Here is a 17,185-nt window from a genome sequence, read left to right as displayed (position 1 = left end):
TCCTCAGACTAAAGCAATTCAAGTTATTTTAAGAGTCTGGTTGTAACTGTGTAACATTCAGGAAAACACATAAAACTTCCTAAAGGTGAGACAATCTAGAAAACAACATGGGGACACCCACGTACTACTAATGAAAAACTTTATTCCTGTCCTCTAAAGAGTTGACCAGAAATGAGCTCAGTTTATATCTTGATATCTCACATGTGGTGAACTGGAAACACAAGGCACAGGAACATGAGAAGACCTGGAAACCTTAATTAAGTATTCTCTCCATAGATTCAACAATTTCGGGAATGCCCTTTGCTCTACAGGCTGTGCTGCCTGGATATGTCACTGGGGGGAAATGAACAGAGCAGCACAGAAATGAAGTGGGTAATTCAACATTTGGTGTCCAGGATGAACTCCAGAATAATTTCAAGACAGCTACAATGATAATTCTTATAAAAAGGATTTGCTTTAGACATAAAACACCTTGTTTCAAAACTCCCAATATTAATGTTTTTGGCTCACCACAGCCACAAATAGGTACTCATGAGCAGAGTGAGCACAGTGATGTAAGTTTACTATTATCAAAGCATAAAAAGCAAGGCTTTACCACCACTTGATTCAACTGAAGCATTTCCCTCAAGATTACAATCTATCTACTACAGCTGTGTACACACACAGGGCTCCTCAATATTGCTTCTACTTGGGGCTGCTCAATCGAATAGGAAAAGACAGCAAAAGTCACTTCCTAAGGGGTCCTTTCTGCTGGGCACCAGCTGATCTTCAGCTGTCAGCTGAAATATTTGCATCCCAAGTATTTGATGGGAAACGTGAAGAGAAGGATACAGCAGCCTGTGCCCAGCTCACAGCCCAAGTTCTGGTGAGTGTAAGGGAAGGGTTTCTCCTCATGGTGGCTCAGGAAATAGTCTGAAGGAATAATTACTGCAGTTCTTAGCTGGTTGTCTCGGTTTTAAATCACAGCTTTAACACTTAGTGGAACATCCATATCCAGCAAAATTCTGTGACACAAGTGAGTCAAGCTCTGACTCACTTCAGCACAGGAAGAAGAATTTTTGTTTTGCTAAAATTAATTTAAATTTTATCATTTCTTTCCAGGAGTCTGGCATTTCACAACAGATCTTCTCAAGCCATTACTCAAGAGTTACTAAATATTCATTCTCAGATTGGGCAACTCTTGACAATGAGACAACAAAGCAAAGCTTTAAATGTGTTTAATTGTCTAGAGAGGGAATTGTTTGTGCAAGCCAATATGCTATTTTAGCCATTTGCTTATCAGCAATGTTTTTCAAAACATACATACAATAATTTAAACCAAAAAGCCTAATAAAACTTATAAAACCAAAAGGCAAGAATATTTAATGTGGGGAACAAAGATTGTTATATGAAAAGAAGTGACTTGTCTAAAATGTCCCACCTAGGTCCAGCTCAGGAAAAAGTTGAGGAATGCTGTGCCTTCTCTGCCACAACCAGACCTGCTTAAGCACAGGTTTACCTGCAGCAGCTCAGCTGCCAGTCTGACTGGAATTTGTATTGACACTGTGCTGTGTTAACACCACTTTTGAGCTGCAGAGTGTTCCCAGAGCTGCACTATTTATGATGTGGAAATGGGCTTTTGGGCAGGAGACTCTGAATTGCTTATTTCTGAAACTGCTGCTGCTGGCATGTAGCACATCCTATCGTTCATGCTCCACTCTCTCACACCCTGAGAGACACCTGGCTGCTTCCAAACACTTTCTTACAAGCCTTGACAGACTCCCACTTGAACACAGAAGGAAAATTAAGAAGGTGATGGCAGCTCAGATGTGTCTCAGGCAGATGATCTGGTGCTTCTCCTTTTGGTGTCACTGGTGGTGAAACTGTGGCTTTCATTTGGAGTGAGGTGGTCGTGGTTAAAGATAGAAAGCAAGCAAAGCTACAGGATTTGATTTAATAAAAAGGAAGCTGAAAACTGTGGAGGTTCACAAGTTGCTCTGGGGTACTCCTAGGCTCCATGAGAAATCTGCATTACTGAACTGCTCTTAGGACTCCTGAGGGATTACAGAGAAGAAAAACCTTCTTTTAAGGATGGCTTGAAAAAATCATCTAATGCTTTTAAAGACATCACACATTTTCATTTTATTTCCTTTTTACACAAATTCTCATTGAAAAGTAAATTATGCAAGTCACAGTAACTAAGAAGTCCCAGTCTAATAAGTGCATTTTAAAAACTCGGCAGTATCTTCTGAATTTTCTTCCTCTCTTTGGAGAGTGCATGTGAATACACCCCTTCTTGTTTTAGACCACCTTAGGTTGCACTCTGCAAGAAATTTACACCTGAAGATGTCAATACAGTTTGCTTGCCTTAATTATGTTTATGTCCCCAGAACACTCTGTGGATTAGGTTACACATTCTTTACCCTTTAACAATGCCCAACTTTCTCTGTTCCTCCTCTCCACCCCAACAAAGCAGCTACAAAGCTGAGAGAATAGCCCTGCCTGTTCACTGGGTATTTAACTGAAGTTAAATCCACCTTTGTACAGTGCCAATTCAAGGCAAAAGTAGTAATCCAATACTTGGAATCCAATACTTGGAACCCATTCCCCAGTGGGAAACTGCAATATGATGTGGCTTTTGCATCATTAAAACAGACAATCAGAAAATTGTCGCTGCTCACATGCCCTAATGGGCGATGTTGGTGTAACAATTTAGTCAAGGCTCAGCTCCTGTGGCTAGCAGGTAGAGAGGGGGGATCATCCCCTCTGCTCAGCTCCAGAGGCCGCATCCAGAGAATTCTCCTCAGCTCTAGAGAGAGAAGGAGATACTGGAGAGGTCCAGCAGAGGCCACAAAGGGGATGAGGAGTCTGCAGCATCTCTCCAGTGAGGAGAGGCTGCAGGAGCTGGGCCTGGTTAGTTGAGAGAAGGCTGAGATGCTTATGAATATCTCAAAAGTGGGCAAAACTGAAACACAGGAAGTTCCATCTCAACATGAGAAACAACATTTTTACCCTGAGGGTGTCAGAGCACTGTCCAGGGAGATCATGGAGTCTCCCTCTCTGGAGACATTCAATCCCACCTGGATGTGCTCCTGTGTCACTGCTCTGCGACCCTGCCTTGGTGGGGAGTTGGACAGGATTACTCCAAAGATCCCTTCTAATCCTAACAATTCCACAGTTGTTCACTTTGAGTTGAGAGCTAAGAGGACAATGAGGAATCCAAGGCATTCAGTACCTTCCTAATATGTCAATTATCACAGATACATTAGTGTCAATACTTTTAGTGGACTGTTTAAAATACAGGGAGTAAAACTCATTCTTCAACTAAAGTTCTAAAATTACTACGAAGGCAGTGTGTCCATCTCTGGTAATGAAGTAATTACAGTGCTGCATAAGCAAACTATCAGAGAATCTGTGGTGTTCAAAAGGAGATTGGCTCTGTTTTCAGTGCTCATCTGGCAGTGTTTCAACAAGCCACAACTTAGTGGCTTTCACTTACCTTTGCCATAGCTGAATCACCAACTGGAAAGTCCTTGAGGAAGAAATTCTCAACTACATCCCTTGCAAAGCAGGTCTTTTTGCACACAGGGCAGGAAAGGATACCTGAATTTAAAAAAATAAATAAAAGGAAAAGCACCAGAAACAAAGCAATGCACACCAGCCATGTGAACCAGGAAATTATATAAACCCCCACACTCCAGTACTGTGGCTTTTTTGTATCACATGGGCAGTTCCAGGAAATTAAGGCATCCTTCAAGCCTTAAGTGGTTAGACCTGGTTCAACATATAGAAAAGAAAAACAACAGAACAAAATTCCTAGAAAAACATCATATTTCAGTTGACTTATTTCTATGTTTAATGATGATATCTGCATGTCCAAATTCTCACAGGGCTTGGTGATGATTAATAATGAGCTGCACTTTAAAACACATCCCCTTCTTACAGATTTACTTGTTCTTTCTGAGATTTTCTGTGGTTCTGGAGCAGCTTTACCCCACCAGAGGTGTACCCAAGCATAGAACACACACTCCTTAACACCAGTTTTACAGTGCAGGATGCAATCCAAGCGAAGTGACAGGGGATAATGTGCTGCTGGCAGAAGCAACAAGTCAGCAAAAAGAGGATTAAAAAAGTTTCATAAGGAAAATTACTGTAGTAAACCCAGAGGTGACAAAACATGATCTTCCCCAAAGCAAAGTGAGCAGCAGAACCTGGCTCCACCCTCATTAATAACTGAGCTGGGGTGAATCAGTGTCTGCCTGGGCTGAGAACCAAGAGTTCAAGCAGGTGTCCATAACTGCACACCTGCATCTTTGCACTTCTGGTATTTCATTCCTTGGCTTCTTGGCCTAGGAGCTCTATTATACTTGGCTGTGTTGGTTTGGGTTTTTTGTAAAAGGACACTGTATTTTCCTGGCCACATTCCTGCAGACTACAGTAGATGTGAAAACAGTTCTTTAGAGAGGGTGGTGGTGTGTCAGTCTGTTCCACCTTATCAAGGTGCATCTTTTATTTTAATGCAAGTTTTTTACATTCTCTTAAAAACAGATTTCCCATGCTATGCTCACCTTGCCAAGTCATCTATTTATGATAACTTATAATGGTATTTTCAATTACTAAATGGTTTGAACTCACCTAAAGCAAGGTTTTGAAGCAAGATCAATGACAACATTCTACTGTTCAATGTGCTTTTTTTCCTTAACTCAAAATTGTTTGTGCACATGGAGAGTGTCCTGTAAGTTAATTAAACCTTAAGCTGTCTATTACTCTTCACATTACACCATTATCAGAGCCTCTCCTGCTTTCCAGGTGCTTGGTATTACCTGTCCCTTGGGAATGGCCCCTGCAGTCCCTGCCCAGGGGCAGGATGCTAACTCTGCATGTCCCCAGTTCTGAGCTGGGCTTCTGTAAATTTAACAGCAGCATTCCACACTGACAGGGACGCACAGACTCCAAAACATCCCTACATTTCTGCTTCTGACAAAAGCACTACTCAGATGAGTAGTCAACATGTTCACTTCCTCTCACAAATGCTTTGAGGAAACTCTGACCTCTGGAACATCTTCTTGTAAGAGTATCCCTTACTAAGAACCACTTCCACAAGGTTTAGACCTCTTTTAGCCCAAAACTTATATAAAAGGAAAAGCAGAATTGCTTTCTATTTTCCAAGGTTGCGTTTACAACAGAGCTGTTATTTGGGGACCCAAGCAGCAGACCACAATCTACCCAAACTATTCCTTTTGCTGTGCATTTCACACAGCCCTGAGAGGTCACGCAGGCACGAGGAGGAGCAGGCTGTGCCCACAGGTGACTGTGCTGCTCAGCCACATGTCACCCCAGGGGAAAGGGCAGCACAAGCAATTTCCAGAGCTCTGCTCATCAGGCATGTAAACTGAGCCTTGTTTAAGGGTGTTTGCTGGCAGGAGTTACAAAGGTGCTAAAAAATTATCTGATAAAGATGTCCACAATGGCAGAAAGCTGAAGAAGTCTTTTTAGCAGTTCCTGTACTTTGCATCCTTCCTATAAGGACTGAAGCTGAAAAAAGTATCTGAATTACTGACAATTTTTGTAGCTAATCACATTTTCACAGGTTACATCCTACCACAACAAAATTTTCTTATCTTGGTGGCACTGAAACCTCTCCATGCTTTCCCAAATGACAGAGTGGGAGCCTTTTAGGTGCCTGCTAGCAGCTCTGCTCTCTGGAGACATGCAAAAGCAGGAGGAGGCCAGAAAAGCTGTGTTACACTGACAGTGCTTCCTCCTCCTTGTAAATGGTGTTTACTACAAGCAATGATGAATTGCAGCACTAATTCCTGGGAGCTGAAACTCGCCTCAAACTTCCCTGCCAGCCCTGTAGAAGTGGCCCAGCTGGAACAGCAGCAGGAATAAAAAGACAGACACATTCTGATTGATAAGCTAGGAAGCAAGATACCTACTCTGCAAGCAGCTTCTCAAATAGGTCTCATGGGATGTGCTCTAATTCTCAGAGCAGCCAGGGGGAAACCAGCTCCTGACTTCAGAGCCACCTGGAGCAATGGGGATTGGAACCAGTTTCTTTCTCCCCTGACAGCATTGCCAGCTCTTGATGTGGCTAACAGTGAGAGAAAACCTCCGTGCTGAGGCTACAAAACCCTGCAAATGGACCAAGAGGGAAAGAGCCAACAGGGGATTTTCTGAAGTCAGACAGCCACGACTCTCTCAGTGACTCTCATTTACAGGCGAGCATCACAAAACATTTCTGGGAGCAGCTGCTGACTGGGAAACAAAGGCACAGGGATTTGTCCCAGCAAGGACAGCTTCTATCACACAGTGCACAAGGTAAAAAAAGGTTACTATTGAAGTTAATATTTGTCGTAGTAAAGTGGAAAAAATATAAGAAAAAGGCCTCAAAAATCTGTTAGCCTGTCATTTCTTCTAAGTCAAGCAAGCACTTTGCAAGTGCCCATGTGAAAGCAATCCTGGCGTGAGCAGCTCATTAGCATAACAATCTATTCCTGGGCAAAAAAAACAACCAGCACCTGTATAAACTGTTTTTACATAGATAGAAACTGGTTTTTTGTTGGATAGAAAAAGGAAAACTATCTCTCACAAACAACCTTTCCTGGATATACACACTGGGGTTGGGTGACCAACCAGTACAGGATAACAACTTATTACTAACCAATAAAGACATTGGCAAGAAAACTACTAACCAGTTGGAGTCACACACAAGGTCTGTAAAACTGCGTAAAATGGAGTTATGTGAATAAAGAATTGCCTTTTTCCACCACGAAGAAAATGGAGTCCCATGTGATTTATTCCCTTAACTATTTCATTATGTTCCAACACTATTCTGTTAGTGCAGAATGTTAAATCAAATTAAACCAATTGAAAGATACTTCATGGAATGCTTATGGCCTCAGGCATGTTCATGTGAGCTTTAAATTCTGCTAATTTGTTACAAACCAGTGAAGGATAGATCACAGCATTATTAGAATGCATTTAGTTTGATAATGAGCAAGACAATCTTTATAGTGTTTTTAAATTTAAAAAAAAAGTCAATCATTTTCATGCTTAGAAAACATAAATCATGCATGGATTTCAGTTCTGCTTGCTGAGAAACACAAACAGTTTGAAGGTAAATTACATTACAGCTGATTAATATTAAGGGACATCTAAAAGTGATGCCCTGGATGGCACAGAACAATTTTCTCCCAGGTTTAGAACCAAGTTGTGCTACTAAAATCAGTGTTGTTCCAGAGATACACATGGAGCAAGTTGCACAGGTCAGAGCTTTGTTTTGGACCACTAAGTACAGCATCGACTGAGTAAATGTCAGAGTGTGTCTCAAATATCCAAGTGACTGTAAATTATAATGATTTCAAATCTAAAATTCCCTCGAGATGAACAGAAGGCATGCAGACCCATCAACCTAATTTAAAAAAATATTAAAATTTTTAAAAAGAGTAGTTAAAAGGAAAAATAATGGGGACACCACAGCAATAAAGTATTGGAAGTCATTTCCTACTCACAGGTGGGCTAATCAAAACCACCTAATACTGAATCCTATAGCTAAAACTAATAAAAGCACAGGAGACAAATTTGCATCTTGCTAGAAGAGGGATTGCCTGAGCATGGTGGCTTTGGAGATCACATTTATTCAGCTAATTGGGTTTATTTGATACCTTTTCCACTTAATGAAAACCTGTGCTCTATGGAAACACCCCATCTTTTTCAATATGAATTCCCCAAAGAATCAAGAGTTAGCTTGGCATAATAAATACAATACAAAATGAACTGTGGAGCAATTAACCTGAAATTAAGCAACTCATTACATACACATTTACAAACAGCCACAAGCAGCACCACGCTGTGCTCGTGCTCAGAGTGCAAACCACCAGGAAGGCACATTTTCCTGGAAACCCCTTACCTGTGCTCTGGATAAAGAGCCACCCACAGAGCCACCTGTTTTTGGGGACAGGTGGGTGGCAGGAACTGCTGACACAGGAATTCCCGGGATCAGGCAGTGCTGTGGTGCACACTGGAGTCACTACACCTCACCCTGGGGCTGCTCCCTCTTCTCCGGCCAGGAATTCTGGCAAAGCAGCAGGGAAGAAAGGTGCACTGAGTCACTACAGGGTGCAGAGGGTTTTTCTCCTCTTGCCCTTTCCTCTATAGGATTCATTCAGGCCTCTGAAAGCTTGCCTTGGTTGCATTTTTCCCCAAATAAAAATCCCATAGTCCAAATGGACAGCAGGATCCTATTTCCCTTCTTGCCTGGGTCTTCACTCAGCCCTCAGAGTGGAGCAGGAGGGAAGAGAGGAGCTTTTCCCAATCCAGGTAGCAGCAGGTCTCACAGTGCCATTCACCCCCACAGCACTTTTTGCAGGCCATAACCTAAATATTTTTCTTGCCTTCCTACCTTACCTCTGCCTCCAAACAACACTGCTAATCTGTTTTAAGAGCCTGCACTCTGCAGACAGCTCATTTAAATATATCATGATTAGAGCACTGTGGGTGAAGGGAAGAGTAGTCAGAAGCCCTGGGGACTCCCTGTTTGTACGTAGGAGAATGATGCAATTTCTGCATCTGAAAGGCAACTCAGCAAGGAATTACAGGACTCCAACAACAGCTTACATGGTAGGAGATCAGGTACAACTGTGTGCCTAAAGGGAGGCCAGTATTGATATCAAAACCTCTAGAAGTAGCAAAAAAATCTGACAGAGATGTTGACACATTCTATTTTTGCATGGAAATAAATTGATAGGAAAGAGACAGGAACATTTGTATCAATTATCTTTTAGAAGTTCAGTGCCTCCTGCTGTTTAGCACTTGAAATTATTTGTGACATCCCATTTCACTGCTAAAGAGATGGCCATCAACTTAGAAAGGCTAGCAAGGATCCTAATGCTGGATTTAAGCCCTGTTTCATTGTGATACACAGAACAAAGCCCTACTTCAGAATTATATGCAGGTTAAACCACAAATAAGATATTCTCAGTGCATGTGAATTACCAGCTACTGAAGAGACTCCTTCAAAGTGTCAGCACACGAGGGATGTGGAGGAACAGCCCTAAATCTGAATCCTGCCAGGGCCCCACTGCTCCTTTCAGCCCCATCCCCAGCAGCCCTGTGCATGCGAACATCACCACAAAAGGCACCAGCAGCAGAAAGAGAGGTGTAACTCTGGCTGTGCTCATGTGCAGGCACCTCTGAGCCCTGGAAAGCTAAAGCAGCAGATGTTTACCTGGCTGAACTAGTTTGCAGCCCTTTTCCAGCAGCCACCACGTTTATTTCCACTCTCACACTCCCTTCAGCCAGGGCAACTGGACAGAGGGCTGGGGAAAAATGGAATTTCAGAGGCAGTGAAATTCCATTAGTCAGACACGCCAACTCCACACCTGCGATATCCAAAATCAGCTTTCAGGAACACAAGAAGGTTGTGCCTCATCCTGCTCGAGCCCCAGCTCAGATCTCGCTCATCCCACAGCACTTTGTTAATGGGAGCTGCCACAATGCATTGGACCCAGCAACAGTAACACAGAGTGTCCCTTCGTAAAAGTACAAATAAAGAAAGAACTAGAATTTCTAAGTGGTTTCAAGGTTTTTACTCTACCTATACTGCAGCAATCTAATTTCTAAGTGACAGAGCTGTGGATCATTTACAGAAATCATCTCTGAAGTGCCAGCTGTAACCTCTCCACCACCCATGGACACCAAGTACATGAAAAGGCACAGCTCAGTTTTGCTTCAAGGACTTCCAGTCTGCTCAGGGTTAAATAGAAAGCACCCTCAAGCTGACTGCCTCAGAAATAAATCAATGCAGATAATTTACTTATTATTACCATGAGAATCGATCAGCATAAAGGAACAAACAGTGGAGCTACTGCACACACCACATTTGTACTTGCTGTCCACATGTTGCACCTATTCCTCTGCTCTTTTTCCTCCAACAACCATCAGAATAATTATTCTCAGAGAACATTAACTATAGCTCAAGCTGCAAGCATAATTTACATTTCCCTAGGGATCCAATTACAGCTTATAGGAAACAGCTCTGAAGACAACCTCCCACTCCACAGTTTCATATTTATATAACTAAACCCCTCATTGTTTCACTTGCCTTTTGGGCCTGGCAGCCAAACAGCACAGTGCAAAGGGCTGACTAACTTTAAACCCACTTAAAGTTGACTAAATATATACATTATGGACAGTTTCTCTCTTCAGAATAATCTTTCTACTCCCCTTTTTGGAGGTAAAACATGCACTTGGTTCTAAGTGGCTCTAATTAAAGCAAAAGGGTGTTCTCCTTCAGAATGAATAAATCATTGCATTGCATCACTTGCCTTAAATGAGTGCATCAAAACAAGGCTATTGGGTATCCTGGAGATCCTGTGAACTAAATTGTGGTTTGCAGAACTCTGTAGATGGTTTTTTGTTTGTCTATTTTTTATTATTTAAATACGGGTTGAATACAAGCTAAGGCACTGTGTGTCAACACCTGGAGTCCCCTGAAGCCAGTGCTCCACACTTCCTGTGCCAAAACTCCATACTGAAAACAAGCCCAGAGCCAAGGCAGTCCTAGAGCTCAATCCTTTTCCTGAAATAAATCCCCAAAGATCCCTCTGACCAACACCTTGCTGACTTTTGGATGTGCCTCACCAACAAGTGTTCACAATTAAGGACCCACAGGTTTATATATATATATATCCTATCATACAAGCTAAAGAAAACTGTTTATTTCCAGCAGGAAATAATAAAATGCAATAGTTGAATAGTTGAAGCCACATTTCTTCTTTTTAAAAGTTTATATATATATATATATCCTATCATACAAGCTGAAGAAAACTGTTTAATTCCAGCAGGAAATAATAAAATGCAGCAAGTGGACATCTGTCAATAGTTGAAGCCACATTTGTTCTTTTTAAAAGTTTGGGTTTCTCTTGGTTTTCCCCAATATATGTTTGCATTTCTGTAATACATGACCCTATCACATTTCTTGGCATTAAGTGAACACAACACAAGCATGGACAGTTTTTGAGTTATGCAGAGAATATGGGCAGAAATTATGCAGCCATTTTCCAGGATTTTTGTTATCCAACTTCGAAAAGCACAAAAGGGCAAAGAACATTTTAAAAATTAAATTGCAGAAAGTAATAGCTCAACACACATGCTAAATACAAAAACATTACACAATTAAATCCACCACTTCACAAAGCATTTTACAAAGATGAAAAACTACTAATAACATTTTGATTTACAGGCTGGGCTAATTACACAATTTGTTCACAAACTGTTAAGAATTCCATAAGTTGTTTCAGTACATCTTTTCTGATCTGCCTTGTTCTCAGGGGTCCTAACTGTGACTGAGCAGCAATTACCTGTGATTTTTTGATTTTTCTTCTCTTTTAGAAAACAAACAAACAAAAAAAAAACCTTTAGCTGAGACAGTCTTGCAAAAAAAAAACTTCTCCCAACAATGCACTTTCACTGGTCCTCATTTGACTACTTCTGGAATGAACATGTTGGTGATCTTTAAAGCACTAAATCAACTTGTAACACTAAACATCTTACAGAGAGGAAGATTTGCAAGTGTGGGGTAATTTTTTTTGGCATCCACCTCCAGTTCAGGGAGGAGGGATAAACAGAGAAACCAAGATGAATCTGGTTTTGAATGTATTTAGAACTTCATGAGAAAGAGGTAGACCCAAAGAAGCAAGAAACAACATTGTACCACAACACACAGGGAAAAGTCTCATCCAAGAGATTTACCCCTCAAGAGATGTGAGAACATTCTCATTTCCTTATTCAAGCCCTCATGTGAAAATTATTCTTTCCCATGCAGTAAACAGACTGGAAACACATAACATGCAGATCTGCAGAGGAGGAGGATGTGGATTCTCTGTTACAGGAAGACAAGGAATAAAAATAGGAAAGCAACACTGGCCAAAAAAAAACCCAACAACAAACAAACAAAACCACAAAAAACCCCAAACAAACAAAAACAAACAAGAAAAAGAAATGGAAAAGAGATTGAGAAGCTTGAAGTTCCCTTGATAGACAAAGCACATGTCGAGCCAAACTCACAAAGATAACTTCCTTTTTCCACTCAGTTTACTCCCAAACTCTCAGTTCTCACTGTTTGGTTAAATTCTGGTGGCTGTGCAACTTTTCCATAGGAGCTACCTCAGGGCTTTTATTCAGGAGTCACCTCAAACCCACAAAGGAATAAAAGTGCCAACACCAATCCCCATTAAATATCAGGAGCACTTACTCCCAGCTTCTCAGCAACTTCAAAACAACAAACTAGAGAAGAGTTTTATGTTAGCAGAGCCCTACTTGTAGTAAAGCAACAGAAACCTGCACATTCAAATAATCTTTTTGTGACAAATACCAGAATAACTTCACTCGCAAATACATTCATTTTTTCCACCCTTGCATCTTGCTTGAGGAATTCATAGTGAGTAAGCAACACATTTTTCTTACAGGCAATATTTTACATTTACTCAGCTACAATGGTTTAGCACTTACCCTTTACCACTGGCACCTGCATATGATCAAACTCAAAGATGACCCTGAAAACTGGAATTGCACTGCCCATAACTCAGCAATCAGTGCAGAAAAGCAACATTTAACATCATGCCATCAGCACAGTTCACAAATTTATCCTGCCTGACCTGTGGTGGCTGCAGTTTCAGTCATTGGCTTAATTAAGAGACACAGGTGTTTTGGTTTTGCTGCTTTCCTTGCTCATAGATTAACTGAGTCCCTGCACCTGCTGTCTCACTTCATTTACTGGGTCATCACTGTTCATTATTCTTGTCTTCAGTCTTGCTCTTTCCCACAGAAGTTCCCTATCTACAAAAAAAATTAAGAAGTAAACAGAGAAACTTCAGGAATACAGAAATAAACTAGTATTTATTCCATTTTGCTATTGACAAACAATTCCTGGTCCACCTTAAAGAAATATCCAATATTTTAACAACTCATTAGAACCTGTAACTGCATTTCATCCAAGATCAGCAAGTGGTAGAATTTCACTTTTCCACTTGGTGAACAGAAAGAAGGAGGAGAGAAATGGCTGAGATGTCAAATGAGGATACAGAAAAATTAATGGAGTGTTTTTTTCAACAGTATTTTATTACAGAAGGGTTCCTCAGACTTTAGGCCTACTACGACCAAGCATTAAAATTTTTAAAAAGACATTACTTGCAATGACTGCATTGTTCTCTTTCTCTCCTTCTCCTACCTTCACATATTTTTCTGTCTGTACCCTACACATGACCAGCCTTTTTCCTCTTCCTTTTCCTTTAGCTTTGTGCTTTGCCAGCCTTCCAACAGTGACCCCTGAACACTGATTCCATTTGTTCTCAAACCTGGACTAGTCTGGTTTATGTCACCTCATCAGTCCTGATCACCCTCACCTCAGGGAAGGTGTCTTCTCTTCCTACCTGTTTCTAAAATCTGCTACAGATGAGACAATAAATGATGCCTCCTACTCAACTAAAGTTCAAAGCCTGTGAAAATACAAGTTATCTACATGCCTTTGCTCATCTTATAAATTAGTAATGAGTCTGGAACGCTTCCCCACAGCAATTAAGACACTTTCAGTTCAAATTACTATATTCTGCCATCGAGGTTTTATTAAAAAAAAAAAAAGTTACACATCTTCTATTAACACCACGACCGAGAACTGTACAAATAAATAACTCCAAGATTGCAAAAGGCACAGCCAAAAAATTTCTTGTCCTCACTAGTTTACTCAGCTTGTTAGGATGAGTTACAGCCACAAGGGTTAAGGTAGAGAGAAACACCACTCACAATGACATAAGAGTTTCAGTGCACCAAAATACACATATGTAATAACAATTGTTATTACCTCAGTTAGAAACAAAAGAACTGGGTGTTTTTGTGTTGTTGGTGGGGAGGCACTGAAGGAGGTGGTGAAGGAAGGGCAAAACTATCACCACAATCATTACCACAGAAAGGTCCAGCATGTCAAAAAGATTGCAAAAAAAATTTGCTCTAGAAACTATCTTGTAGCATTTATTCATTTATTAAGCTAAGAAAAATCAAATATTCATAATGTCAACTTGGTATGTGAAATATTCAGCCCATTCTGAAAAAACTTAAAATCCTGCCTATGTAATTTCTCTTCAAAACAGTGATGTTGGATGAAAAACATGACAAAGGTGGCTTGTTCCCAATCCACTCTCTGCTCACACAAATATTTACTCTCCTAGTTTATCAATTTAAAGTATTGCTGTAGAAGAATAGGCTTCAAAAAGTGCTTCTCAATGCATCTTTTTATCATACTGCATTGCAAAAAGAGCACAAGCAAAAGTTTTTAAATATTACCTTCATAGAGAACTTCATACTCAGTGGGCACACAGCTGTATCCTTGGATCAAGCCTGGAAGGCATTCCTTACAGAAGGAGTGGAGGCAGGGGAGCATTCTGGGCTCCCTCCTCCGCAGCTCCCATTTGCACACCAAACAATTCCACAACAGATCCAGAGAATCCATTCCTGCTGGCTGAGCTCTGGCCCTGAAAACATGGAGAGTCACCAAATGGCTCATGGCAAGCCCTGCACTTCAGAAAACACTCGATCTCTCAAGGGCAAACCAGAGGGCAACACGGGATGCACGATCAAAAAAAACATTCATGTAGCCCCTGTGGGAAAAAAAAGTTCCTTGCAGCTGAAAATCACATACCTGCTTTACAGAGGAGAATATCTTTGCAGATTGTTGTGCAGGAAAGCGTGGTTTAAGGTTTACAAACCATGATCCCACTATCTCTCTAGTATTTGCAACTTCTGTAAAAGCTGAACTAATCTGCCCTATCGATCTACTTACAAAGCTGAATTGTCACACGCTGCACACTTCCTGCTAGAAGCACTGAAACTGTGCAATTAAAATGATGAGATTCTCAGGCTGCTTTTACAATTTCACTCAAATATTTTACAGTTTTCAGGTAAATAAAATAATACACATAAATCCATCATTTCAGCAATGCATGTTAGAAAGCTGCTTTGAAAAATGTACAGCATCGTCTGACAATCTTCTTCATAGAAAAAGCACTTTGCAGTAATCAAATTTTAGCTACCAAGACGACCACAGATCAGATTATAGACCAAACCTGAGCCTCCCAGTGTTCCTCCCACCAGCCTAAGCTCCCCAAGGTCAACCGAGAGTTTTGCAGTTCATGTTTCACCCTCAGAGATTGTCAGATGATGATCTGCAAAAGGCAACTCCTGCAAGATGTAACAGAGGAGAAAAGCAGATAAAGCCTCATTTCCTCTGGAGCCACCCTTCCAGCTGATCCAGCATCCTGGGACCAGAGTCCCATGGAGCTGCTGATGGCCTTGGCATGGTGGCCCTGCTACCAGCAGGATGGAATTGAAGCTACAGGAATTAGCTTCAATCTCCAGATTTCTCCAGCACAGAAGAGCAGCAGCTCTAATCTTAGGGCTATCTATTCTCCTGAGGCATTCTGTCTTCTTGTAGATTCCAGTGGAAATCTACCAGCAGATCTGGGTTTGGATTTTTATTCTGCAATGCAAAAAAATTATGAGTGTCTCAGAAATTAACAACCAGGTTTTTTAAGCATTGTATCCTGAAGTCTTCAGTATTTAATATATTTTAGAAGAAAAATGGACCCTATGCTAAAGTCTGCATCCTATTTCATACCCAAGACCCATTGAACTAGGTAGATACCCACCAACTTGACTGACAAATTACTTAGATAAATTCAAACCTACCATTAAAACTTCAGATTCCAATTCCAAAACCAGAGGGCCCTTTGGAGATGAGCTGTGCCTGTGGTTTAATTAACATTTTATCAGTGCCTCTTACACTTTTTACAGTGCATCTTCATCAACCATCTATCAGGGGCAAATGTCACTGAAGCAGCACAGCCTCCCAGCTCACTTCATCTCTGTCATTTCTGGCCGCTCCTGTTGCTAAGACAAAGGTGCACCTACAAAAACATGTAATGCCTGCAGTAGGAAGTTGAGGTCTGAAACTACCACAATGTTGACACAGAGAAACCACAGCCCAGAGCATCCATGCACAGAGAACCAGTGCAAACAAAGCCCCATACTGGGAAATGCTCTGTCACCTTACAAGCCAAATCTGGGGCTGGGTGAGCAGAAGCAGGTTACTGTAAATTTCAATTTATGCCTTTTGAACAACATGCAAAACTGAGTAGAAGTTCTTTGGTAGGAAGGGGAAGAGTGAAAAAAATGTGTTTAAAATTTAGTTCTGAGGAAGGTATGCACAGTAGTAGTCAGGCAGCTGGAGGAGGAGAAGGCTGATTAATAAAACAAGCTACAAGAAGGTGCAGAAAGAGAATCCAGGGAATGACAGGCCTGACCTTGGTGCTGGGGAAGGTCGTGGCACAGATCATCTCAAGCACCATCAACTGACACTTGTGCAACAGCCAGGGCATCAGACCCAGTCAGTGAGGGCTTGTGGAAGGCAGGTCCTGCCTAACCAACCCAATCTCCCCTGACAACGTGACCCACTTGGGGGATGAGGGAAAGGCTGGAGCTGTCTGTATGCCTGGACTGCAGGAATGCCTTGGACACCACTTCCTACACATTCTCCTGGAGAAACTGGCTGCCCATGGCCTGGAGGGTGCACTGGTCACTGGAGAAAGAACTGGCTGGATGACTGGGGCCAGAGTGGGGGATGGAGCCACATCCAGCATCACAAATGAGGAGAGCAGTCCCAGCAGCCAGTGAGACAGAGTTCCCAAACTCCTCTGCATTTTGGAACAAACTGCCCATTTGTGTCACAGCTATTCACAAGCAGCAGGATCACTGGCTAAGATGAACTGTTTTATAAATGGAATGCACATCAACCTCACCCTAAAAGCCCTCTAAATTTAATTGCTGCCAAACTCTAGGTTAGAAGCTGATTAACTAGGATTCCATCACACACATACTAGAGGGTCATGTGCATCAACTTCAGCAGCAAGCACAAAACAAGTGACAGTGTTTATAGGCCCCTGGGCTGACACTTGAGAACCAGCTCACTGGCTTTAGTTATTTGTTATTAGTTATTTTTTCCATTAGATCCTGCTGTGGCACGCAGGGCCAAGCCTTGCAGACACCAGAAGTCCTACTTTGATGTTACAACCAAGCAAGGATTATTTCAGGCTGTCCTTTAAACCCAATACATCAGCACTGCACACAGAGCAGTTCCAGAGCTGTGCCACTGCTT

General features: G+C 41.5%; 1 protein-coding gene across 3 annotated transcripts in view; it reads right to left on the bottom strand.

Annotated features, from left to right (window-relative positions):
* TRIM66 (tripartite motif containing 66) overlaps positions 1-14,608 on the bottom strand; it is a 45,346-nt gene extending 30,738 nt beyond the window's left edge. For 2 of the 3 annotated variants that reach the window (XM_039707756.1, XM_039707757.1), the window contains exons 1-2: positions 14,320-14,608; positions 3,479-3,582 (exon numbers count right to left, since the gene is read on the bottom strand). In XM_039707756.1, the coding sequence (XP_039563690.1) occupies positions 3,479-3,582; positions 14,320-14,539 (324 nt within the window). In that variant the 5' untranslated portion in view covers positions 14,540-14,608. Of the gene's footprint in view, positions 1-3,478; positions 3,583-12,492; positions 12,630-14,319 lie in introns of those variants that run through there. The other variant, XM_039707758.1, reaches the window with a different exon arrangement.
* Positions 14,609-17,185: the final 2,577 nt, after the last annotated feature.

The sequence above is a fragment of the Passer montanus genome, unplaced genomic scaffold (assembly GCF_014805655.1).
Source record: "Passer montanus isolate IOZ18808 unplaced genomic scaffold, ASM1480565v1 scaffold2, whole genome shotgun sequence".
NCBI classification, from domain to species: domain Eukaryota; kingdom Metazoa; phylum Chordata; class Aves; order Passeriformes; family Passeridae; genus Passer; species Passer montanus.
The sequence above is the reverse complement of the archived record's forward strand: the minus strand, read 5'-3'. Positions and strand labels throughout refer to the sequence as shown.